Source organism: Centrocercus urophasianus, unplaced genomic scaffold (assembly GCF_019232065.1).
Source record: "Centrocercus urophasianus isolate 14NV4802_14NV808 unplaced genomic scaffold, USGS_Curo_1.0 seq_10, whole genome shotgun sequence".
Classification (NCBI taxonomy): Eukaryota; Metazoa; Chordata; class Aves; order Galliformes; family Phasianidae; genus Centrocercus; species Centrocercus urophasianus.
Genome location: NW_024884142.1, coordinates 63,076,291 through 63,102,633, shown reverse-complemented (window position 1 = coordinate 63,102,633; position 26,343 = coordinate 63,076,291). Strand labels below are relative to the sequence as shown.

At 35.5% G+C, this 26,343-nt stretch overlaps 1 protein-coding gene across 1 annotated transcript in view; it reads left to right on the top strand.

Moving 5' to 3' along the window:
* Positions 1 to 26,343, top strand: part of WDR27 (WD repeat domain 27) — an 83,155-nt gene that overhangs the window by 39,278 nt on the left and 17,534 nt on the right. The window contains exons 3-9 of the mRNA XM_042816856.1: positions 803 to 906; positions 3,034 to 3,123; positions 6,436 to 6,557; positions 7,113 to 7,246; positions 11,233 to 11,330; positions 11,576 to 11,697; positions 16,474 to 16,571. Of these exons, the coding sequence (XP_042672790.1) occupies positions 803 to 906; positions 3,034 to 3,123; positions 6,436 to 6,557; positions 7,113 to 7,246; positions 11,233 to 11,330; positions 11,576 to 11,697; positions 16,474 to 16,571 (768 nt within the window). The remainder of the gene's footprint in view (positions 1 to 802; positions 907 to 3,033; positions 3,124 to 6,435; positions 6,558 to 7,112; positions 7,247 to 11,232; positions 11,331 to 11,575; positions 11,698 to 16,473; positions 16,572 to 26,343) is intronic.

Below are 26,343 nucleotides of genomic sequence, written 5' to 3'. Positions count from 1 at the left end.
CGTTAGCAGGGGAATTGGACTCAATCTTTTGAGGTCTCTTCCAACCCCTGCAATTCTGTGATGGTTGATTTGATCAGTGGATTCACAGTCATTGTGGACACAAGAGCCAATGTTTTTAAGAAACTGGCATTTTTTTGTTAATTGATGTGGTATGTTGTATGGGAATATTACACGCATTTTTTTTCTACTATATAAAGTCATTCTTCTATGTGTTGCAAACATAAAAATAAAGGATGAATGCTATTTTTCTTCTTTTTCTTAAACTGTTTCTTAAAATTTTAATAACGTGCACATAGACAAGCCCTTAGATGAATACTTCAGATGATTTCATAATTGATTTACGTTATTGTGGAGGCTTAACCTAGTTAACAATTGTTGTTTTGTGCAGTGTGCTGTTAAGTAAATGATCAATGTTCTATTTCTGTTTATGTACAGAAGTATTTTTCATATTGCTTACTCTCACAGCAGGGTAGTTTGCATTTTTAATTAATTTCACTAGATAATTATGTAATTTAAGAAATTTGATTTTTTTTGTAAAATGCTGTGTTAATTCTTTCATAAATTCATAATAGTTGTTGATGTGAGTAATTTAATTATGATAATTTTTAATTTATTCTGATGCTTATTCTGGATTTAGCATAAATTCTCCAGGAAATATACACATAAAAATTTTTAGAATAATTCTGCAAGTGATATTTATTTCAGTATTGAAATGGCAATAAACTAGGTTTAGACATCTCAATATTTTTCCTCTCTTTCTGTTTTTCCTTTTTTTTTTTTAAATTATTTTATTTTTCTGAAGTAAAAATAAAGAATATCCACTGGAAAGTTCTCCTCCAATCAACCATGAAGCAGAAACATCCGTTAGTTTTCAACCAACTAGAATTTGTTGTGTTCAGTATTCTGGTATGTACAGTTTCATTAAATGTACTGTTGTGACCTTGTGGAGACAGAACAACAAAATTTGTGTAGTGTTTATAAAAGCTATGGTTTTCCTAGGTAAACTCCTAGAAAAATCTGGCATCTGCTGCCTGGTCATCACTTTTTAACTTGCAAAACTATGCAATCTGCTAATATGTGTCAAATGATTCTAATTCTCCATTGATTTTCTATCTTGTTTGCTTTTGGCCCCATTCTATCACTTTTCCACCACAACTTGAAAATTAGTGGTCTAACACGTCAGAAAGTTATCTTCTGAGTCATGTACTTGGTGTCATTAAGGCATGTTAGAAGCTGAAGTTCTGTTTCAAAAGAATCAGAATACTCCTTTTTTTTTTTTTAAATTTGAAGATCATTCAGTATTTACATATCTATTAAAACTATAAAAAAGAATTCTTGAATATAATCCAAAGAAGGATATATTTTTTAAAGGCTTTGGAGAAGCAAGTCTTGTCATAGCTTTTGTCATTTCCAATCCAGGTAAATATTATACTGGAACCTTTTCCTAGGACAGCAATAAAGTATATCACTGAGTACGTATTACGTCAATGCACGTGCTGCAAACCACAGGATATACAAAGTATTTAAAAATATGTATCTTTATAAGTATTTTGGGTACTAGAACAACTTTCATCTTCAAGAAATAAAAGTAAGCTAAAGTAGTCTGTAACTTCCTAAAGCATACCTCAACCCTAAGTGTTCCCTACAGACCTGTAAGAAATTATTTTTATGGCCCATAAGGGAGATCAGTTGTGGAGACCTTATTTCTTGCAATGGTAAGTGAGCTTCAAACTTACCAATCAGCTCTCACTCTGAAAATACGTACTGTCAAAATCTTAGAAAAAACAGGGAGACTTCTGCAGAAGAGCACTACCCTACAGCTTAAAGACTATGGGGAGCGTGGGGCATGCATTTCTTTGAGTATTTTGTTTAGAAGTAGATATCTTATTTTTGAGAGAAAAATATTTTAGATCATTATTTATTGTATTTAATTACTGACATCTGGAGAAAAAGCCAGCTGAAATATTGGTGGTGAGGCAAAATCAAAACGTAGCACTTTGACAATTTAGTATGCTGGTGTATTTAATAGTTAGTAAGATAGAAGAAAATTCTGGGACGCTTTTTTTTTAGCATATTCCACTCCTCCATTTTGCATCTGATTTTTTAAAATTAACTTTTAGGATCTGGTTCTCAGAGATTATAAATATGGATCTCTTATCCATTTCTATTTTCATTATTTGTTTGGAAAAAAATGTGATGTGGAATTCTGAAACAGCAAGGTGGATGGTTCTGACTTAGTGGAGAGCAGCAGACTGGTGAATCAACAGTCAAACATGACACATTTTGTCACCCTTTCCACATGTGCTCTGGAGACATAGGAAGAAGTTCAGAAGAAGATGCTGCTTTTAAAAAATGCATTTCACAGTGAACCCAGTAGTGTCCACTGATTTGAATTATGCAATTCTGCTTTCTCTCTCATTCCACTTACTTTTTTTCTTTTTTCTTTTTTTGTTTGTTTGTTTGTTGTTTTTCCCCATTAGATCAATTTGCTGCTTTAATTATTTTAACAGAAACATTAGGGGAGTCAAACCTGACAATGCGTGGTCCCTACTTATCAATAACATAAATGAACCATCCATCCAACTGTGCTTGAATAGCTTTGGGGATTATTTTATGATGTTGACAAGAAATCTGTAACTTTTAAGGACTAATCCAGGATGACTGCTGTGTGCTGATATATATGAGAAACGGATATAGCTTTTAAGATGACAGTATGAAAAATGAGTTTAAGTCAGGAAACATTTATACGACTGCTAAAAATTTATATACTTAAAATTTGTAGCACACATATAAAGTAAATTTCTGCCATGAGTACGTGTTGTGAAAATATGTCAGGAACAGAAGAAATAGTGTATAAATTCATACTAAATTTGGCAGTATGAGCTTGTGATGTTCACGCAAAAAATTTGTTTGATGTGAAATATATACTTAGTATTTGTTTTGTTGCAGTGGCATGTGTAATTTTTATTCATAAGGATAGCATATTATTTCCTTTTTTGCTTCCAAACATAAATCATCAGAATCTTTTTATAGGGGATGGAAATTACCTGGCCTGTGGGCTGGCTAACAAGTCTGTACTGATATTCAACTCTGATCTCACCAATACACGGCATGTTTTTGCAGGTAAATTTGTGAATTATGTTAGCAAAGAGTAGTATACAATTGAGTTTAACATAAAGTGCCATGTTAATAAACAGATTACACTTACGACACCCTCAAAAGAACAGGAATAAGAAATGCTTCTGAGATAAGTTTGTTTGGTAATTTAAAACTTGCTATTTATTTATTTATTTAATTTGAGAAATGGAAACAAAAAACATTTTTTTTTAAATATAGCAGCATTAACACCTGCGTTTTGCTGATTATTAAAAATGTATTTATACAGAGAAAAGAGGAGATAACAACAACTTTGCTTTAAGCATACTATTTACAGCTTTGTTCCCCAAAGCTTTCAATTAAAGTAGATGTGCATTCCAATCAGTGTTGCCTCCTCAGGTGTCTGTGTTCTGTTATGAAGTACAGGTGATGTTGATCAGCTTATAGAAGGGTTACATCCAGCTTGGGCCCTTTTGAAAAACTCTTCTTACAAAACCAGCTAACGTGCTTCAGGATATGAGAATCCTGAACACAGTCTGTTTTGAGTTCATTGGACTCTTTCAAGCCAGCTGACATTTTCTTCACTTTGTGTTCTTTGTTCTTGGGGATACTGGGGACCTGAAGCCTTAGGTTCTTACTCAAACTTCAGATTTTCTTGAAGTCTCTCATGTTCCTCTTTTTTTTTTTTTTTTTTTTTTTTTTTTTTTTAAATTTTATTCTCATAATGGTAATAAAAAGCTTCTAAGTGATTTTACAAAATCAAAGCCATTGCATAAAGTTTTGCTTTGGGAGTAAAGTAAGTACTTACCCAGTACCTACACAGTTTTTTTTGTTTGTTTGTTTGTTTTGTTTTTTGTTGCTTTCTGCTTGTTTTTTATTATTTGTTAATTAAAATACCTTCTTTATAAACCCTTTTGCAGATGTACATTACCAGACAAGATATTAATTGCTGGCTGTAGCAGAAATGCTCAGTCACAGCTTGAAGCAGTGGTTGAGCAGCTTGTGGGAAAGCAGGGCCAATCCAGAGGAGCTCAGGTGCATGCAATGTACCTGAGTGGCCAAAAGGGGTGGAGACAGGATCCACCCCTTCCCAAACCTCAATTAAGTATAGGCAGTGGAGGTAAAGGCATCTCTTGCTGGGGTTCCCTACCTACCTGAGGTCTTCTGGATATAAACAGGTTGTTGTTTGACTCTATGTCTGTGGTTGCTGCATTTTAGCATGTTCTTGTTAGCTCTTGCCTGGAACTTTGCTGCCCTACTATTGCTGCTGTGTTTTCCATTGTATTACAGTTGGCTTAAATCTGTTAGTTTTCCTCTAATTTGGATTTAAAATATTTGAAATAGGACTTCAGTTGACTGAGAAAAAAATGTGCACTAGAGGGCAGCATGAGCACTTTAAATGTTTTAATTTTGTATGAAGCAAATTAGACTTCATCTGGACAAATTAGGAATGTAATATGGACTGAAATTTGCTAATTTTAACATACTTTCTTATTTTCTGATCAGCATCGATATAAATTTGGACACAATTAAGAAACTTTGGCTTCTGATGATGTTTCTGACTTTTGAAGTTCCTTCTTCATGGTTTTCTAATCTTGTTTATCTCATTTTGATGTCAAAGTGGGGAAGTGTGATTCTTGTAGAGGCTTTTTGCAATTGAGGGGGGATTATAATTCTTAAAGTTATCCCCAGTAAACACATTGTTAATTATTTATGTTTTAACTAATGAAGTAGTCCTATGGAAACTGCTGCAGTGGCATTTTCATTGTCTTTTTATAGAAACAGCTCAGTAATAAAAACCTAATGAGTGAAATAAAATACTGCAACATTTGAAAAGCGACTTTCGGAGTCCATTGAAAAAAATCAATTTAACTTATGCTTGGACACTTTTCTTTTGATTAATACTGTGATTTTTTTTCCTTTTTCAAATTGAATTTCAGAGATGTTTCTTGAAAATACTGCTTGACTGAATTTAGGAAATTATGGCTATCTTTGTTTGTGGATGAGTTAGCTTAGTGATTCTTTTGTAACTGCTGTTTTGTGTTTTATGAGACTGAACTTTGAAGTTAGAGCTCACCAATTACATTATTAGTCTTTAGTACTTTGTAGCTTTGAAAAATCAGCTTTTAAGCATTGCAAGTTAAGCATTCAAAGCATTCAAAATTACTTCCATTTGAAGCCTGATTCAACTCCTGGTGGCCTTTCATGTCCCAAGTAATCTTTCTAAGATTCAGGATTTTTCTTCCATCTGAGCCTTTCTACAGCGGTTGGATTTGTTGCATGCCCATGACCAAAAAAAACAAACAAAAAAGCAAGTCAGGCTCTAAAAGGTACAGGCTTCTGCCTTTGGATTTGCTGGTTTTCCACACTTCTGTTGTTAAAGCTGTGCATAGAAAAATCTATCTGGGATGAAGCAATCAGGGCAGCTTATCAGTCAGAGGAAAGTAATGTATGATTATTATCAGGATCAGTGTGGGCTAGATGATATCTTTTAGGCCTCCCCATGAGACAAATACTGACTAGAAGATAAGTGCGAAGTGTTGTTTTGTATGATGATCACGTTTGTCATTTGGGCATTGTTGCAGATCACAGAACTCTGGGCCTTAATAATCTCGGCTGCAATTTGAAATATTTGGTTACCATGTTGTTGGCAGAGTGAACAAAACAGCCTTTTTACGGTGTTCTGTTTTGGGCACCTCAGTACTGAAAGGACATGGAGGTGCTGGAGCTGGTCCAAAGAAGGGCAACAAGGCTTGAGAAGGGCTTGGAGAATATGCCCTGTGAGGAACTCAAGGAACTGGGGCTGTTCAGTCTGGGTTTAAGTTGGATACCAGGAAAACTTATTTACAGAAAGAAGTTAAAAGCACTGGAATAGGCTCCCAGGGAGGTAGTTGGGTCACCACCCCTGAATGTGCTTAAGAAAGCTTAGCTAGCTTTTGTCTTTTGAAGTATTCATTTCTTCTAAAGATAAATTTTATTTATATTTTTTATTTTTTATAATTTTATTTATATTTTTCCTTTCAAGCCCCTCTTACACTAATGGAATCAATATCATACAAACATATATGCGATTTCAGGTAGAATAGATTGATATTTCTATGACCATATTTAATTTCGTGTACTTTAGTTATAAATGAGGACATTTTCCCATGGATTTTGGTGGGGGAAAAAGAAATCAATGAGTGGTTTACTGTTACCAGTTTAAATCCAACTGTTCGAAGCCTATATTTAAGTGTATTTTAATGTTACATATAACTGTATTAAAACAGTATGATTAACTCTGGAGAAATGTGTTAGTATAAACGGGGTTTATGATATTTCCTTTATTATTTTTATTAGGTCATGATGGTGCAGTTAACTCTGTTGGCTGGAGTCATGACAAGAAGTGGATAGTTTCTGCATCAGATGATAGAACTGTAAGGGTCTGGTCAGTCTGCAAGAATGAACCCGCCCTAATTCTGGTAATTAGAAACTCCTGTTAGTTTAGATCACAGAAGATGCCACTTTGCGCTTTGATCTAATTTTATTTTAATGGTTCTGTAGGAGGAATATATGGACTGATTTCTAGAGCTAGACTGGTAGTCATTCAAGCTGATACTATGATCTAGGTGATCTTCGCTGTCTTCAAATTAGGCTTTTGTCATGGCAATCTAGAAAAAGGTCCAGTAGCCAACTCTAGTGGACGTGTCAGGAAGTTTTTTATTTTAACATCTGCTATATATTTTCTATTTGCACTGGCTCAGCTCTGCTTGTCTTCCTATAATTACTCCACAATTCACATGGAAGTTTAGACTCAATGGCATTGGATTCAGTTGACTACAGATACTCTTAACATTACTGCCAATTAATTTAAGCAGAATGAAAACTTCAGAAATAGGAAGGGCAACTACGCAATAGGTTAACCTTCTGGCTTATGGTTAGTTTAACAGGAAAATTATGCTTTAGCTCTAGTTATCTCAGACAAAAGATGTTTAGTGTCTTAGAATCCATTCTTAATGACATGTCTTGCATTTCAGGGAAAAGAGATGTTCCAGCGGGCTGTAGGCTTTGCACAATTTTATTTTATGGATACATTTATATTGCTGTGCTGTGGAGCTGAATTTCATCTATTGAGTTTCCATCTAGATGCAGCAAAGGATGACCTAAGACGGTGAGTGAAATCCCCATCAGAAGAACAGTGAAAATACATGAAACTCCTTTTACTAATTGAGCTGAGATTTTCTCGGGAGTAAGGTGGGATGGAGGGCTGTCTTAGAAATGATATTTAGATGAAAGAGTTGAACAAGCTAATTGATGGAACAAAGAAACTTTTGTGCAATGGGGGAGTAAGTAGGGGGAAAGGATTATCAATAATTCTTATACTGCATGCATTATTGGGTGCATGTATTTAGAATTGGTTAGAATTACCATTACTTTTAATAATCTGGGTCTTTCTATACTTTCTACTTGTTTACATCGGTTTCTTAAGTTATGATTGAGTAGCTTCTGCAATTCCTCTTCTTGGGAATATTTTTAATTGCATTTTCTTTCAGAGGCTCCAATATGCTGCAGATGTTTTCTTCATTTTCTGTGAAATGGAAGCAGATTACTTTCATTTTTATTTACTTTCAATTTATTATATATGTCTAATTAATTTCCTTATGCATCTTTTTTTTTTCCACGTAATTGGTAGCATCCTTCATGCACTTTTTACTAATTGCTCTATTGATTATTAACTTGCTCCTCTTTTCTGGTATGGAATCAAGTCTTACTATTTAATCTGCCTATACCTTTTTTGGATGTTTGTTCACTACTGCAGCTAAATTGTCCTTGTATCTTTTTTACTAAGTTTTCTGTTCTTCACTTACTCTTGCTGGTTTTCAGCAATATATTTGTCTAAGATATTTTATTACATCCAAATATATATGTGCTTATATATGCACACTGTGTTTTTAAACACGGTAGTATTAAAAAAAAGAATCTCTTCAAGGTTGGTTTAGGTTGGTTTCTCATTGCTATGACTGTGTGTGTGTGTGTGTTTTTTTTTTTTTTTTTTTAGAAGAAGAAGAATAGGAAAGTGAATTAAGATTACAGCACTGAAGTCTATTAGTTGATACTGTGAATAGTGTGTTATTAAGTAGCATTGAGCCTCATTCATAGATGGGGAAGACTGGCCAGTTTCCTTGGATGTTTAGCCACAGTTCATGTTTAAATATTTCTTTGAATAGGAGTATTTTCCTGGATAGAGGATGTTGATCTTCACTGAAATTTTAAATAGTCCTTAAAAAAATAAAAATAAAAAAATAAAAAAAGAGGAGAGAAAGGCTAAATTACATCAGTACTTTAAAACACATTTTGAAAGCAGATTTTTCCTTCATGTTTGAAAAAGTAACTAATGGGTTGTGATCTAATTTCAGTTTGTAAATTTCTCCAAATGTTTACTTTATTGTGGGTTTCAGTGATCTGTCTGGTTTTACTGCAGAAGTACTTGTGACCTTTTAACTTCCATTTCTTGTCAAAATCCTTAATGGAGGATGTGCTCTGGCCCTTAGTTATATGATCTTAGTCATATATTGTCACAGGAATGCACACAGACACAGCACGTAGACTGGAAAATCAAATTCAAAATTCAAAAATCCAATTTTCTGCTTTCACTTTATTGTATATACGTTACATTAGAAAGATAAAACTAATGAGGGGTAAGGGTGAAGGGAATTTGGAAGGCAAATAATGAAATAAATTGAAGGTGGGAGTCAGGAAAGATGATTCCCACTCCCAGTTTTGCTGCAAATCTATTCAGAGTAAGCTAGTAAATTCAGAAAACAGGCAAATTGCCTGTGCCATTCCTAACTGGTAACATCTATACAGACAATATTGGAGGAACTTCAAGAAAGAGGACAGAAAATAATACACTGTTCTTCTGTACCCTTCCCTCTTCTGGTTATTTTTTGCTTTTAAGATTTAGTTTAAAATGTTTTTTACTTCTGTTTTCTGGGCTTATGCCTCCCAGAAGAACATATCCAGTAACAGTAAGAAATTCCATAGTCTCTCAGATGGATGTGAACTATCTTTGATCTAGCTAGTTCAGATGCTAAAGGTATTATGAAATGTGTTGTAGTTGTAGAACCCACCTAAGCAATTTTGGAAGGACTTAAACACTGTCCTCTCATCCTGTACAGTGTTTCTACAATTACTTTGTTAGAAGTATGTAATATCCTGATTTAAAGCTGTTAATGTGTATGGAGTTGTGCTTATACCAGCATTTTTGTTACTGCCATGTTTTCCTTGATGGATTAACACAAACTCAAAAATATGCGATTAGGCTCTCCAGGATATTAGTGTAAAGCCAGTAGACTGAACGTAATTGTAGACATTACAACAAATCCACAAACCAGTCTGAGGCTTGATTATATGTGTTGATTAACCTCCAGTACCTACTTTTTTTTTTTTTTAAATTTGCTTTGACATTTTCTTGTGGCTTCCCTCCAGTTCATTTCCCAGCACTTTTATGAAAGATTGTGTCATTTCTTTTGTTTCTCACAACTCTTAATTTTGCCTTCTGAGTCAAGTTTGGAAGAATGCTTGAATGGAGCTGATTCAAGGAGCAGCTGGATCTAACCCCCCAGAGCATGCTTTATATCCTTAATTAGAAGAGCATGATTATACTATCTGACTAACCAATGGATTGTTACTGCATTTTGGATGGGAAACAATACAATGATAAATCTTATCGATATTTTTCTGCAGAATTTTAAAAACTATTTGTTAGTATTAATTAGCTAAGTGTTACAACAACTTATTTTGATGGTTAAATGTTGGTTGAGTTTCAAAACTGTAATTGAAAAGTAGAAATAAGAAAGTGTTCTTTATAAATGTCACAGAGGATATTTATTGCATTTCTGGGAATAAAATACAAGTTTCTTGATTTCTACATCTGATTAATCTCAAAATGTTTCACAACCTAAACAAATTTGTGATCTTCAAAATTTCTAACCAGTGAATTTCCACTGTTGTCAGCAGTTGTGCCTGCTAATGTGAATTGTAGATGTTTTGTTTAATTTTTTAAAAGTTTTTAATTATCTTTACTTTCTATATGAATTTAAGCAAAACAAAATCTAATCTTGTTTTATATTGTTTCATGTGTTGTTCTAAAGACCAGAAGGAGCCATTTGAAAGGAGTTTAAAGCGAATAAAATTGCATTCAAGTAACAGAAGCATTGCTTTTCAAAGCCCTTGTGTGATATAATGCCTAATATGGTGAAATGTTCCTAAAGTTTTTTAAATAAACAAGCTATGCTCTTCTCCTGAAAACAACCATTCTGTAAATGTATTTCCCCCTAGAATGACTGTATCTCCAAAATATGGATGACATAAGGCATTACAAATAAGACACTTAAGACTGTTATCGGTTTCCAGTGATTTAAGGTATTAGAGGAGGATAGGGTTATAATTTGGATTATATAGAAACTGTAATTTTAGGATTGTCAGCTGAGATTATGTATTGTGCATAGAACTGGAAACCTGGAGAAAACAAACAAAAACAATGTGAGAAGATACTAGGCAGCCCTCTTTGGTTTTTCTAATTAGCTTTTTGTTGGCTTGGGATGGTGGTATAATTTAGACCTGTTTATGTTACAGTAGTCACTTGAGTTTTCATGTGATTGGAGTTTTGCCTGTACGTGCTTCCTGTTAGCTTTCATTTGTGCTGTGTTTTCTAGGACTTGTCTTAGTATATTCTAACATCTGAAAACAGCTTCACAACTTAGCAATAGGACTAGAGGGAATCATCTCAAGTTGTTCTGGGGAGGCTCAAAAAAATTAATCTTTAAAAGAGTGATCAGATGTCAAACACAGGCAGCTGAGGGAGGTGTTTGAGCCACTGTCCCTGAAGGTGTTCAAGAAACATTTAGGTGCAGTACTAAGGGACATGGTTTAGTGGGCAAACATTGGTGGTTATCCAATAATTGAGCTAGATGATCTTGGAGGTCTTTTCCAACCTTGGTGATTCTATGAATTGGCTTTGGTAGCCAGTTGGAAATCCTACAAAGGAACTGTCTTTGCTATAATGGCAACCCATCAAATTTATTTATGGAAACTGTCCAGACTGGAATTCTTAATCTTTCATTAACGCCAGCATTTATTTTATATATTTTGTAGATACAAACAGAAAAGTATTTGCAAATTGGTACAGAAATTTCCCATGGCTTCAACAGTGGAGATTACCAGCCTTTCAGCAGTGAATGATTTCTACTCGTGTATCCTTCAGCAAATTCTTATTTTCTTCTTGGAATGTTGAATCTAATGATATGGGAAGAGCTATAAACTAATTTTTTTTTTTTCATAACTTTTGTATCAGTATTGATATCATATTTTTGGGGTAATGAATTTAAGCCTTAGAACTGCTTTTTTTGGTTGTTTTGTAAGACACTAAATACAACAAAACGTTTATCTGTTTTTGTTCCTTTAGATCAGTTTAACTTTAACACAGAGAATTTTACAGATATTGTACTTACAGCTGGCAGCAACCGAGCATTGGAAGTTTTTGATCTCAATGCGGGCTACAGCACAGCAGTGATACCAGAAGCTCATACTAGAGCAGTCCATCAGATCTGTCAAAACAAGGTATACATATTACTGAATATCTATAATAGCAGATGTGAATCAGCAAAAAAAAAAAATAAAAAAAAATAAAAAAAATTGCAGATTAAATACGTAATTAACCATCATCAGTAGAGTCTGTGTTGGGGATGGACAGGAACGTAATTTTATGTGATAAAGGCATATCCACAGACAAGGTCTCACTCATTCTCTAGTGGAAAGCAGGGAGTGGTAATAATCACTGAACAAGCCTGTGAGCAGAGCAATGTGTCTTAAACTTAGCAGTACTTGGGCAGGCTACTAACATCAGTATTGCAGAATTTGTTAACTGTAAACGTTTGAAATGTTTGTAGACTTCTAGTTATTTTTATAGATGCTAACACTCGTCACATCTTTGACATTGAGTGCTTTTTCTAACTGATTTGTTGCAGTATTTACATAGATGCATTTGACTTTCACACTGAATTTTGATCCCTCAAAATATTTCATGACTAAGAGGAAACAAGTTTAACATTTAATTCCTGTATGGGGAAATAGAGCTGTAGAAATTCTAATGATTCTTGTAACTTATTCTAGCATGACCTCTGTGTTATTTTACCTGGAACCAAAATTGTTACATACATTGTTCTGAGAGTATTATGCTTGGGGGGCTATATAGACTCCTAATAGTCTTCCCCTAACATGCAGAAGAGAAGTTAATAATTTATATGTTAAATAATCATTTTGTATTTAAATAATAAAAAAAAAAAACCAACACAAAAACAACAATAATATGAAACAAACAAAACACAGCCAAAATAATCCAAAGAGAATAATACAGCAAATGGCCATTTTCAGAGCAGACTGTCATTGCCTAAAGTTGTTCTCATGCAGAGTTTAAAGTGTACTGCGCATAAGTCAGCAAAGGGCTTCTTAGAAATAAAGGTAATTGTAAGATCCTTGGCTGTGAGAGAGGTGAGGGGGAATAAAAGCCTTGTGTTTCTTGACCCAAAAGATTATATAGAGGGGAAAAAACAGTTTGGAAGCAAGACAAGTATTTTAATCACTGTATTATCTGAATAGGAGTTCATTGTTCTTAGGAAACTGTCAACCTTCCTTTTTTCTTCCATTTTGAACTTTCTTCTGTAAAGTAGCTGCAAAATAACCTTAAGCTGATAAATGTATTTTTTTTTTACTCTTTTATTACTTAAATTACAGAACGTACAACCTAGTCTATATATAAATGAATGATGGGCTTGCCTTATTAATTCTGTGTTATGTGACTCTAGGTTTGTTGCCTTATGTCTTATGCAAGTGTTCTACAGAGTTGAATATGAAGTCATCTGGTTTATTTGGGGATTTTGGAAAAGGAAAAAAATTGCTTAGTATTGCAGTGGAGTGGATAACTTCAAAATTCCTCTAAAAAAAAAAAAAACAAACACAAAAAAACCACAAAAAACAAAACAAAACAAAAACAAAAACAAAAAAACTTGAAGATTGATATGAACATTTGGGAATTTTATGTTCCTGTACATGTTAGAATGCCTACTGTGTTAGGTTTTGTTGATTCTTTTCCATTTGGAAAGCCCTTATTTCTGTGGGTTTAAAACAGTTCCTTATTACTACTTTTGTATAACACTTTGTGGGTTTTCCTGTGAGATGTGATCTGGTAAAGCACTTAAAATTCTGCTAACTATTTCAGTGCTATTTGTAACACATATAAAGTTTTGGCTTTTCTTTTTGCTTGGTCAGCTGAGTGGCTTCAGGTTATTTAATCAAGAAAAACTTTAAAGCTGTAGACAAGTATTCACTTGGGAGAAAAACTAGAGGCATGTGGTATAGCAAAGAAAATTCCTTATTTTGGAGGGAAACTATAGATCAAGGTTCTCAGTTATTTTTTCAGTTACATAAAATTAATACTTTAGCTAAGTCCATTGGAAAATTACACCGTCAGCTATCTTGTTACATTAATATAAATGGTTAGAGAGTGTGTGTGTATATATATATATCTATAGGTGCATTTGCTTTAAGATAACATGTTGAAATATCTTACAGATTTTCAAAATAATGCAAAATGCTGTATGTAAACTATATCCTTTTTAAGTGTAAAACATACTGGAATCTAAGTCTATGACTACCCTACCTGTTGGAGAGGGATGATGCAGGAGAAGCAGATCTGTGGAATGAAGTAGTTTTAAGGCTCTAATATTTATGGAGACTTTTGTTCAGGCTAGACCAACTCTAACCTTTTGAACTGAATGCTCACTAATGGTTGCAATGTATTAGGTGTATTCTTGAAGTATTTTTTTGGTTTAGCTTCATACAAGAGTATATCAGTATCCATGTTTCAAGGTTGCTGTTGTGTGCAATCTGAACAGGGGAAAATGGAGATACCAGATTTTATTTTAATACAAATAATTGAAGAAATCTATTCACTAGTGTTTTATAAAAACCTCCTGGAGGTATGGTTTGATTATGATTTGCTTATCTGTTCCATGTATAGGACATTCTAGTAACATAAATCCAGCATGGCATTCAGTTCTTGCTGGTTTTAGATAGCAGTGGTACACAAGTACATATACCTTGTGGTGTTATTACTTTAAGCAGTTCTTTTTGTCAGTTCTGGAGATAACTTGTGAGAATGTCAATGCATGAGATGTGTTTCAGCCTTCAGGGTACTTGATTAAGCTTACTTTATCACTTGGAATATGTTCTTAGTCATCAGGCTATGTCTGCTGTAAATAGTATCCTGAGTCTTCTTCCAGAACAGTTTAGCAGGAAATATTGCAAATATGTATATTCATATGTAAGATGGCAGCAATGGTTATAAATGATCTCTTAAAGGGTGATGCTGTGCTAATTTTTTCTTGGAAAACCATTTTAACAGATGCACGTGAATCCTGTTTCCTTTTAGAATTTTACGACTCTCTCTAAAAATATGTTTAGAAGATAATGAGTGGAAGTAAAAATTAACTAAACTTGTCACGTTTGTGCTGTAACATGCTGTTGAATCTGTGTTTCTGTAAAGATACTCCCAGATTATATGCAATGTCTTTCTATTTTACAAGCTGTTAGCTTTTGTTTTTTATTTTTTAGGCATGATACACAGAATTTATGTGAAAATGTGTAGACCCCAACTTTGTTGGGAAATCAGTGGCAAGTGCATTTCTGCTCATTTGTTAGAGCAGGCTGTGGTAATCCTTAGCTTAGGAAATGAAAGCTCTGTAGTCTGAGTGCCCAACTTTGTCTTGCAGTTTGGCCAATTCTGTTGACTGGAGAACTTTCCACCCATATACCAGTTTCTGTAAGAAGTAGAAGATTCCTGGCAGTTGAGCACTGATTGCGGGAAATGGCTTTGAGCTTTCCGTGATGTATTCAGCAAATCAAGAATGTGAATGGTAGGGAAAGGAAAGGAGGAGTTCCAACTGTTTATATTTAGTTCCCTGGAGAAAGAAGGTTTTAGCCAGTAAAAAAGGTCAAGGTTTGCCAATGTGGATTTAAAAAAAAAAAACCAACAGAGGTCTAAAGATATCCTGGATTTAATTATTTAAAGGTATGGATCCCAAATCAGGTATGAGTGAGCACAATTACTACTGAAACAGAGTGCCCACTTAAGCCAGGGCTAAACTTGGCTTTTAGTTCACAGTATCACAGAATTGTAGGGGTTGGAAGGGACCTCCGGAGATCAAGTCCAACCCCCATTGGGTTGAACACTTGACTACGCTGGTTATCTGTATTGTGTAGTTTGTCAAGGTAGTTAATTCTGTGAAGTTTTCTTTTTACTCTTCTTGTCCCTCACCTGAACTGTAATAATATTTGCAGTCTGAAAAAAGTAACTTCAAACTAAAAGTTGTTAAAATAATCCCTGCTTGCATTGGATATCAGTTTACTGTGAAAAGAAAATTGATTAGTTATTTAATGATTGTTACGGTCCTCTAATTAACTGTTGAAATTTATTATTTATTACTTGCTAATGAGTGGCCAAGGGCCAATTCAGGTTTTGGTAATTGATCAATATTTTGGTCATGTCTAGAAAAAGGTATAGAATATTTAGTCTTTGATATCATGAAAAGTATTTGAAGTGCTATCGATAAAGAAGCATTCATTGCCTGGAATGCTTTTTTTTGAAAATTTGTGTCAGATGTCTTTAACCTTCTGGAAGTCAGCTCTACTGGGCTCTTCATACCCTGAAATGCACACACACACCTGGCTACCAAGCTACTTCACCTGCTTGCTGGCTAGTCCTTGAAGTTTGCAAGTGATAAAATGCTTGCTTATGCACCCTCAACTGTCCCAGTTGCTTGTGCTTCAGACCCTTGGCCCCTATTGCCATGGTCCAACTTCAGCTGCTGTCATGTGATTTCACTAATTCTGTTCTCTCCAGTTGCTGGCACCTAGACCAACAGGCCATCTGATCTGTGCTCTCACACCAGTTGCTGGTTCCCAGACCCTTGCTATTCCAGGACACACAAGCCCATAAAGTCTTGTTCAATCACAGTGTTTTTCCCTTATTTCCATAATTAACCCCATGCTTATTGTCACTTATTACTGTCACTTAGAGTCCCTGTGACTTGTTTTTGGTAGGAGTCGCCCCTGGATCAATGGGCTCATGGCTGTCCTGGAAAGAAGTTAAGACATAGCTATGCTTTTCTGTTGGAGTTGTAGGGGTTTCTCCACATGCCAGTGTTTCCCTGTACTCCTTTGTGTTTCTGCATAAAAGCTTTCTATCCCATAATCTAATAAAATACTTAACATTTATTCTTGAATGATCTAATCTTTAGCACTACAACTGTTACTTCAAATTAATTTTAATATTTACAGGGATCAGCTTTCAGCACTCAGAAGCCTGAAGCTTACAACCTTTTCATGACCACAGCTGTAGGAGATGGAATCAAACTCTGGGATTTAAGAACTCTCAAGTAAGGCTGAATTAGATATCTTGGAATAAAAGGGCATTCTTTTATTGTTGTACTTGCTTTGGAATTGGGTCTGTAGATTTTTACTCCTTGGTTCCTCAGTTGTAGTTACTTATATGTAAATCATTAAACAATCAAGATTTATCACCTATATGTTACCCACCTTGATAACTAATTGTATTTATAAAATAGTATATAGAACTGGATGCTAATGTTATTTCCAAAACAGCGTATTGTTACTGCTAAGGAAGGTAACATTTATGATCCAGCTTTTAAAATGCAAGTATAATTGTAGCAACATTATAATAAATTGTCTACATAGTTGTGTAAATATGCATACTACATTATGATAAACTCAGAATAATATGCCGCAATTTTTCAAAAAAGCTTATAATGTACTTGGGAAAGCTATGGGGTAGAGAGAGAGAGTGGTAAGTAAGAACATTACACAGTAAAGGAAATACTTAGGACAAACTATGCTGGTTAAAAGAACTGCATTTAAAAGGAAAGTGATTTGGATGGGGAAGATGCTCAAATATGTAGCAATAATTCATATTCATTCTGAGTATGTAAACATCAAAGGAGTTAAAAATATTCTTTTCTGCTAGTGAATTTTCTATTTAGGAAATGCTTACTGATTGTTTCCATTATTTTCATGTTTCTGTGGTAAGAATGTATTAAACCTATAGGGGGCACATGTGTTCTTGCCAAAAGAATTACTGTATTACCTGTACTGAATGTCAGAAAATAATGAAACTAGAGAATGCGGAGGTTGGAATCTGTTACCTTCTTATGTTTTTCTAATAAGCTGCCTTAACTCTGTTGCTAGAAGAGTAATGAAAAAGTAAATAGCTTTTCACAGGTCACTTATCTGTCTCTTCATTTCAAAATACTTATGAGTAGAGCAGGTGAATGGTAAAATAGTTAAAGTGTAAAGTCTGGGCAATCAATTAAATAAATAGGTCCTGGGAAGAAAGGAATAATTTATGTTCTTGCTTCATATTTAATTTGGCCAAGTCAGTATATTCTCGTGTCTGCTGAGTTCTGTTAGTCAAACTTTAAAAAAGAAAGATTATTCAAGTTCTTAATGACCCATATTTTTGGGGTGTGCATTGAGTATTGTGTGCATACGTGTGTTTGTTTCATGTTATATGGTGTTCAATGATGGTAACCACTGTAGAGAAAAAATAAATCACTTTTGCAGCTTTTTTGAGGATAGTAACTCAATTTTTAAAAATGAAATTTTCTCTCATTCCTCTGGCTACGGGTTAAATCTTCTGTATTTTAAAATCTATTCTTGAGTTCTCATAAGGAAGAAAGCTGTTCACTTTTTCCTAATGTGTTCACCAGGTGTTTTACACATAAATAACTTTGAAATGGCTGAGTTTGGAAAGTTCTATCTGAGCTTGAAAAGGTCTCCACTGAAGTGTTAGGTCTACTGTACAGTTACATGTACTGAAAACTTCTTGCTTTTCTGTTTACATGTCTTGTCCAATCAAATCCAGTCCATCCCTTACACATACAGAAGAGATTCTTAATCTTATGGTGGGCCAATTCCTTTTATCTCTTACACTTGCTGATTTGTGAAGTTAGTGCATCTGCCATTATTATGTTTTGAATAGTCCCTTTGGAATGGCCTCTTTTTTTTTTTTTTTTTTTCTGCTTTGGGTTTGCCAGAGTAACATTTGCTCCCTGAAATCTTTTTCCAGTGTTTCTGATATATAGAAAAGGTAATTTCACCTTCTCATGTGTAGTGTTTGCAGCACTGTGAGTAGTAACACTGATTTCAAGATCTCAACTTTTTTTTTTTTTTTTTTGTTCTAAATATTCAGGCAACCATGTTGAAAACTGTTTTTATTTTCTTCTTATTTTTTTTTTTTTCTTCCTAATGCCTTTTTCTCTGGATTGTTTTTCTTATTCTCCATTTGTCATTCTTCTGTCATGGTTTGCTGGTATGCATTGCTTTAATCATAATTAAGGAATCATAGAATGCTCAGGTGTGTTTTAATCCTTGCATAGTGTATATTTTCAGACATTTGAACCTGACTTTACAGCTTTATAGACTTTGAGCATATTAAGTTTTTTCTATTTTTTTCCTGAATTTCACAGACTTTTCCTCAGTCAGTCTGTATCATCAAACTTCTTTTTTTGTCACTGTGGAAATTAATTTATTTAATCTTTTCTCTGGTCTTGAAGTCAGTGAGAGTGTTTTTGCACTTTCAACTTCATCATCCTTACTGAATAAAGCTGTGAATCCTTCTGTCTCTTTCAGTACTGGTGGTTTGGAAGCATTTCAGCGCTGCTTCAAAGAGTGCCAGAAAATCTTATGAGTTCCTCTGAAGGTGGTACAAGAAAAGGCATTTTAACTTTCTGATGTTGCCAGCCAACCTCACACAGCCAGGTCATCTTGCCAATAAATGAGAGAGTCTTGGACATTACTAGTGATGTTTGGACTTGCTCGGACTCCTGCTTCATTTGCTTTTAAATGTGTGGATTTTTAAAGTTACATCTGAAGATAGTCAACATTTTTATATTTCTCCTGCATTCTGCTCCTCATTTAGAACCATAGCTAAGAAAAGCTCCAGACAATCTAGAAAGCAACATAAAGCACTAAGGAGGTGAGGTTAGATCTTTTTGGAAGAACTGCCAACTTTGGCTGCTGTTCTTTCAGGTTACTATAACGAGGTATCAGGCATTATAAATACATGTGATGGGGTAAGATAGTGACTTCTGATCAGCTGTGAAAAGCGTATTAAGCCTTTTTGTCCAAACAATGGCTGGATGGAGGAAAAAGTGAAATTACTTATCTATAGTCTAAGTTAGGAACCTAACGTGTTCACTGCATCTATTATTTCTCAGTTTAATTGAGAATAATTTTATAGTTATCAGCTAACGGATTGCCAAGAGTCAGACAAATATTTGACCAGGAGTTTGCATGCTTAACTTTTTTAAGAGTTTAAGTCCTCATTGTGATGAAATGTTGTAGACTCTTAATTGCCCATGAAACACAAAAGCTCTACCATTTTGTTGTCTTTGCCCATTTATCTCCTTCTGTTGAATGTATTTCATAAACATTACAACTTCTCTTGAAGTCAGGAGTCTAGCACTAATTCACTGTAGAATCTAGAGTCTAGCAGTTATGTCTATATCTGTTGCCTTTACTATTTAATACAATCTTTACCTCTGTATTGGAATGACAGCAGTTGGCAGAGCCAAATACAGATCAAGCCTTCTTATCCACGAGCCCTGTGTTTTTAGTGACTACTGTGTTTCATCAAAACAGCAAGTGGTGAGAGACAGATTTCTGCATCTCACTGCTGTGAAATTGACATTTAGAACATAGTAACTTAAAAGCTAAGGAAAATCCCATTCCCTTACATAATAAAACCATAACAACCGCAAATGATAGACTAGACTAAATGCCAGCTGATTCCTTATATTTGTAATCTGAACTTCATGTGACAGTTCTTACTTCTTGCCCTTCATATTTTTTTCTTCCCACTTACAGATTAGGTAATTGTGTGATATAATATCCTCAATAAAGAAAGCTTCTTCCCTTCATGATGTGAGGAGGAAACCACCAATTCAAAGTGTTGCCCTCTATACTTTTGTAAATGTCTGATTTATTGACAATGAACGTATAGCATAAGCTCACATTCACCAGCAAAATTTCATGAGTACTCTTCATGACTGGCTGATATGGGAGGGGTGGGAAGGGGAATCATCTGTCCAGATTTCTGCAGCAATTTGCAGTTTTCCTTGCATGTTACATTTCAAGCAGACATAAGAGGAGTTACAGAATGTAAATAGTTGAAAGCTTTTCTTCCAGGTGGATTTCAACTCTTCTGCTTTCTTGCTCATCAGTAAAATGTGGCTGAAGTCATATTGGCATGTAGGTTAGATTCATCCTTGTTATAACACTAATTGCATGTCCTAGAATTATCTTGGTTTTTCAGATGTAGCTTAACTCAAGCTACAGACTGTACTGTGAGGGACCTGAGAGCCTCAGTGGGCCTTAAATGCTCAGACCAGCCTTGACTCATTACTGACGCACTCTGTCCTTTGCTCCTGGCTCTCCTTTGAAGCTTAGTCCTGGGCATCCAGTTTTAGCCAGAACTATCTTATAGGTCTGTGCCTTATTTGCCCTTGAATTCTTGGCAAATTTCCCACTTGTGTCAGCCCTGCTCTTTCTGCATCCTGATGAGCATTCACCATTTTATTTATTTTTCACATAACGAGTTTAAGTCTGGAAATGCATGCTAAGGAATGCCTTGTAATTTTTTTTTTTTTTTTGAAGCTTCCACTCCAGAAAATATACTGATAATTAAAACTAAGTATGAAGGCTATGTTCCATGCAGTTTGGAAATCAGACTGGTTAACATTCCAAGAGAATGTTATTTATTCAGTTTTTTAATAGTAACATTGGTAGTATATGCAGAAATCTGTAAAGTATTATATAAACAGCAAAGAGTCTTTTCATGATCTAAGGCATGAATAAACATTCTATCTCTGTCCTCATCAGTTATTTCCTTCCCTTTGCAGGAAGAACACCTGCAACAACAGAGCAGATGTCTTAATTCAAGACACTTAGTATTTGGAAGAGTATGAGTTTATCAGGGCAAAAATTCTGTTTGTGGAAGCAAATTGGCTGCTTTTGAGGTGTAGCCTTACATTATCTATTCAGAAGTTGTTCTTATATCTATCTGGTCATAGACATTGTTTCTGTAATTTCTATATATAATTAGTTTTTATTATTTTCTGAGGAGTAGGCCCTTTGGAAGATGCAAGGTCCAGAGAAATAAAAGCTAGTTAGCCTCACGTCAGTCCTGGGGAAGGTGGTGGAACAACTTGTTCTGAAAACCATTTTATGGACTGCAAAGGTCCAGAGTCATCAGGAGTAGTCACCGTGGACTCATAGGAGGAGGGGAGAAGTGGTGCTTCACCAATGTGAACCTCTGTGTTGGAATGGCTGGCCTGGTAGACAAGAGGAAAGTGGTGCGTGTAGTCTACTTGGACTTAATTTGAAGGCTTTTGCCACTGTTTCCTGTAAGATCCTCATAGAGAGGCTGATAGAGAGAACAACTAGGCCTAGTGGATGGTGATAGGTGGCACAAAGTCTAGCCTGGAGATGAGTAACTAGTGGAATACTCTGAGGATCAGTTCTGTTCAGTATCTGTGTTAGTAATCTGGATGGTGGAATTGAGCATGTCCTCATCAACAGATGAGCAGAAGACGCCACAAAACTGGGAGAACTGAATGGTACACCAGAAGGTTGTGCAGCTGTCCAGACAGATCCTGACAGGCTGGAGAAGTGGGCTAGCAAGATCATTAAATTTAAGAGTGGGGAGTGCAGAGTCCTGTATGTGGCAGGGTGCAACCATGCACCTGGAAAGCAGTTTGGCAGGAGAGGGCCTGAGGATGTTGGAAGACCCTGAGGTAAATGTAAGCTGTGTGATCTTGAGCAAAAAAGGCTAATGTTGTTGTGGGCTGCATCAAGAGGAATATTGCCAGCAGGTCGAAGGAAGTGATCCTTTACCTTTTCTCAGCCTTGGTGAGTCTGCACTTGGAGAACCATGTCCATTCTGGTCTCCCTATTACAAGAGAGCTATGCAGCTATTAGGGAGAATCCAGTGTAGTGCTAGAAAAGCATTAGAGGGACTGGAGTCTTTCTCCTATGCAGAAAGACTGAGGGAGTTGGGACTATTCAACCTGGAGGAGGCAAGAATTGAGGGTGATATCATCAATGTGCATAAATACTTGAAGGGAGGGTTTAAGGAATCCTCTTAAAACTCTTTTACTGTGGGGGTGACATCACTGTGGCAGATTGCCTTGATAATCTGTAGGGTCTCCCTTCTTGGAGATACTTAACTGGACATGGTTCTATGCCCCTGCTTAAGCAGTCAAGTTGGATCAGATGACTTCTTGAGGTTCTAATCTCAGCCATTCTATAATTCTGTGAAACCAGCACTTTCTCTTCTTTACTTGCCACAGAGATGTATAGTGTGGAGAACTTGCTGAGACATCTGCTGTGACGTAATTGGAAAAGCAGGATGGAAAAGGACAGATGAAGTTGGGAATTAATCCGGAGATCGAGACAGTAGTGCTGTTCTATCAGATATGCTAATTTTCTACACAGAAGTGGGAAGAGAACAGAAAAGCTATTGCCCTGCTTAGAGGACTGGGCTGCTACCATGCTGTGTTTGGGAAAGTAGATGTGACAGCAACTAGATTGCTCTTGTCACCACTGAAACTGTCAGAAGTAACGTTGTGAGGAGCTCCAGGCACCACCACTATTAATGCCTTTTGTGGCAGCAGCAGTCTTCCTCTGACTGACTCTGAAGTGTTAAGGAATAGAAGTTCAGCTGCTCCGACTATGTTTGCTGCTGGAGCAATTGTTCCTTATCTCCTGGAAGAAAGCAGCGTGCACTCGTGGGACCACAGTGAAGATTTTTGAAGAGTATTAGTTTATTTGAACATACTGAACTTCTCCTGCAGATTACTTGCGGTCATGACAATGCTTTGGTGGAAGACCCAAGAAAAAATTAGTTTCACCCTCTTTCAGCCTCTGAAATGATTTGCCAGGTCTTTACACGAGACAGCTTTTGACATGAAAGTAGTATGTCCAACTTGTATCATGATCTTGTGCAACTAGATCATAAGCTCCCTTGGCAGCATGCTTCAGGAGAATTCTTGCAGGCACATGGAACTCATCTCATACATTTTCTAACAATTGCACTTTGAGAGCATTAGAGTCAGACATGCAATTTAAATGAATTGCTTTCAATTTTCAGAAAATTTTCAGTTTCTGCCTCCACTAGCTGCATGATATTCTGAGCAAGATACACAAAAACACATTAAGAAACAAATTATTTCTTTTCTTTCTTGGTCTCTTCTGAACATGAGAATCCCATGATTCCCCTCTCTCTCTTTCTCTCTCTTTTTTTTTTTTTTTAATTCCCTCTAAATGTTTGAGTGTTATCTGAGGATAATAAAGGAGAAAGGGATAAGCAGTGGCTGGAGTTCCTCCAAGTTTGGGATTGGGGTTGCATCAAGGCATACAGGATGGGAAATGTGTGGTCTCAGCTTCACACTGTTGCTGAAAGCATGCTGAGCTCCTATATGAAGAGTTCAGCGTGTGTTTTAAATGAAACCCATGTGTACAGTACATCTGAGTTAGCTACTACTCCTGTCGGGTTATACTTGGATATTCATAGCATCTCAATAGATCTGCTGGTGTTGTAGGTTCTCTGAGCAAATAGTGCAGCACAGGGACAAAGTAACAGAGTAAAAGATGAGGTAGTTTAAAAAGAAGAAAGCTTTGGGCTGCTAACAAGTTTATTCTGAATGTAACAAGAAGAATGAAATAAACTCATTTACACATTCCCTGATATATCAATATACTATTTTGGTATCTTTCAAAGACAGAAAAAAAAGTTACTTTTTTTTTTTCCCCAGTATTGTACAAGATGTTTGTGACATAAGATACATTTTTTTTTGGAAAGTAGTCTAAAAGCTATACATTGGAAAGCATAGGGAAATTTTGGCTATTTGCTGTCCCATGCAATTACCAGATGTTTGCCATAGTAACCCCTGAAAAGTTCTGACCAGAGATTTATTCTCAGGAGGCTGGGACAGCATGCCAGTTGGCTGAGGAAGGCTTGCAGTGTCCAAAATAAGTTTGATCACCACCTGCTGCTACTTAACACAACAGGAGAAAAATAATGGCTGAAATAAGTGAGCTCCTAGAATAAGCTAAAATTGTGTGTGTAATACCAGCTATTTTTTAAAAGCTTCTTTTTTCACTTCTTTTCATCACTGTAGTACCTGCAGATATCTGGAGATAATAGATAGCATAGCAAAATTTCTGCCAGACTGTGTGGAAATTTTAACTGGAATCACTTTTTTGAAATGTCATCTTAGAGCAGAATTTTGAAGGATTGGAAAAGTAACTACACTTGTAATGGAAAATACAACGTGTCTGTAACAGGGAACAACTAAGAAAATGGAATCCAGGTTGTTAGTTATTACTATGGCTGTGAAGAGTTGTACTGTCCTATGACTCAGCCTTTGTTTTACACTGCTGTAGTGTAGCAGAAAAAAAGATCAGTGGAAGCCTTGGAATTGTGTTATTTCTTATCAATCCATTCATAGGTAGAGAAGTGAGTTACGGGATGTAGCTGCAGAGTCAAATTCTTTTGCAAGATCATCAGTAATTTATTTGTAGATGTTTCTATGAAGAAGGAACAGTTCATCACGGAAATTAGCATTTATGGAATGAGGCCTTAAACTCCGTTTAATCCTTATGGCTAGCTGTATACCTAAAGAAGTAAGGTGATCCTGGAGGCATATTCATGTGTGACTGAGAAATTATGAATATTGTTCATTTTTTCTCTCTGAAAATTTAATTTAAATATGTATTCTGCTACTTGTTCTATGTTACCTAACCTTTGGAGTCTTATGTGGTGATAGAGTGCTGCTTTGGAGAGAAATCTGAGGTAGCTGATGTTTCTCTTTTCTGACAATGGAAAGCTTGAATAGAGGCAGGTTATACAATAGCATCCATTTGTTTTTGAAAGTCTCTGAACATGAACTCAAGAGTTATATAGAAACTGAAGTGGAAAGAATGTTTTTATGTAGTACTCGCAGTCATTGAATGTCTTTATAATTTAATTCTTTTTGAACTGCATAATTTTTTTTAAAACTGTGCTATTTACAGTATTATATTAGAACTAACCTGAGGTGAGAGATCTGATTATACTAAAAAAAGTGCACTGAAATCAGTAGCTTTTTCTATATATTTGGTTGAATCTCAGTATAATCTTTGAGAGTTAAGCTCTGTAAAATGATGCATTTTCATGCACTCAAAAGTGTCCTTTTGTGCTTTGTTCAGCATACGTTGAATCAGTTACACAGTAATGTTTTTGTTTATTTGCCTGTTTCAGACGGGTAAACAAGATCAACTTGGCATTCAGACATATATACGTCTGAAAAAGAACAAAATGGTTTAAAAACATAAATGTTTCTGCAAGCAAGTTCAGTTGATTCAATTAACGCAATGATAATGATGTTACTGGCCAGAGAAAATTGTGTATCGCAGGTGTTGGCAGGTTTTACTCTTTCAGTTTTGTTCCTTGACTTAGCATGCATAGGGAGTGTGTGACAACGGAGCGATGGCAAAAGATTTTGTGATAGCACTCACAATGAAGGCAGAAGAGGAATACAAATTATTATGTCAGCCTTGAAATTATAACTTCTTGTGGGTATAGAATTATAGAATGACTTGGGTTGGAACAGACCTTAAACCCCACTCATCCCAACTGCCGTCACGGACCAGGCTGCCACCCACCAGATCAAGCTGCTCAGGGTCCCATCTCCCTAGGGATGGGGCACTCACAGCTTCTCTGGGCAGTCTGTGCCAGTGCCTCACAACCCTCTGAGTAAAAAATGTCTTAATATCAATTCTAAATCTCTCCTCTTTTAGTTTAAAATCATTCCCCCTTATCCTATCACTATCAGACAGTGTGAAAAGTCATTTATTTAATTAAACTTTTAAATGAGGCACACATTTGTAAATAATCATTCTGAATGTGATTGGAGCTCTAATTTTTACGTGTGTTAAAATGGCTTTTAACAGTGAAACAACTTTAAATTGTCTTTTTTTCTTTTTCTTTTTTTTTCCTTAGTTTTGCTGTGACTACAAAACTATCACAGTTCTTTAGCGTGAACTTTCTAAGATGGATAGTGATCTTCATCTCACTTAAAATTTTTCTTATAT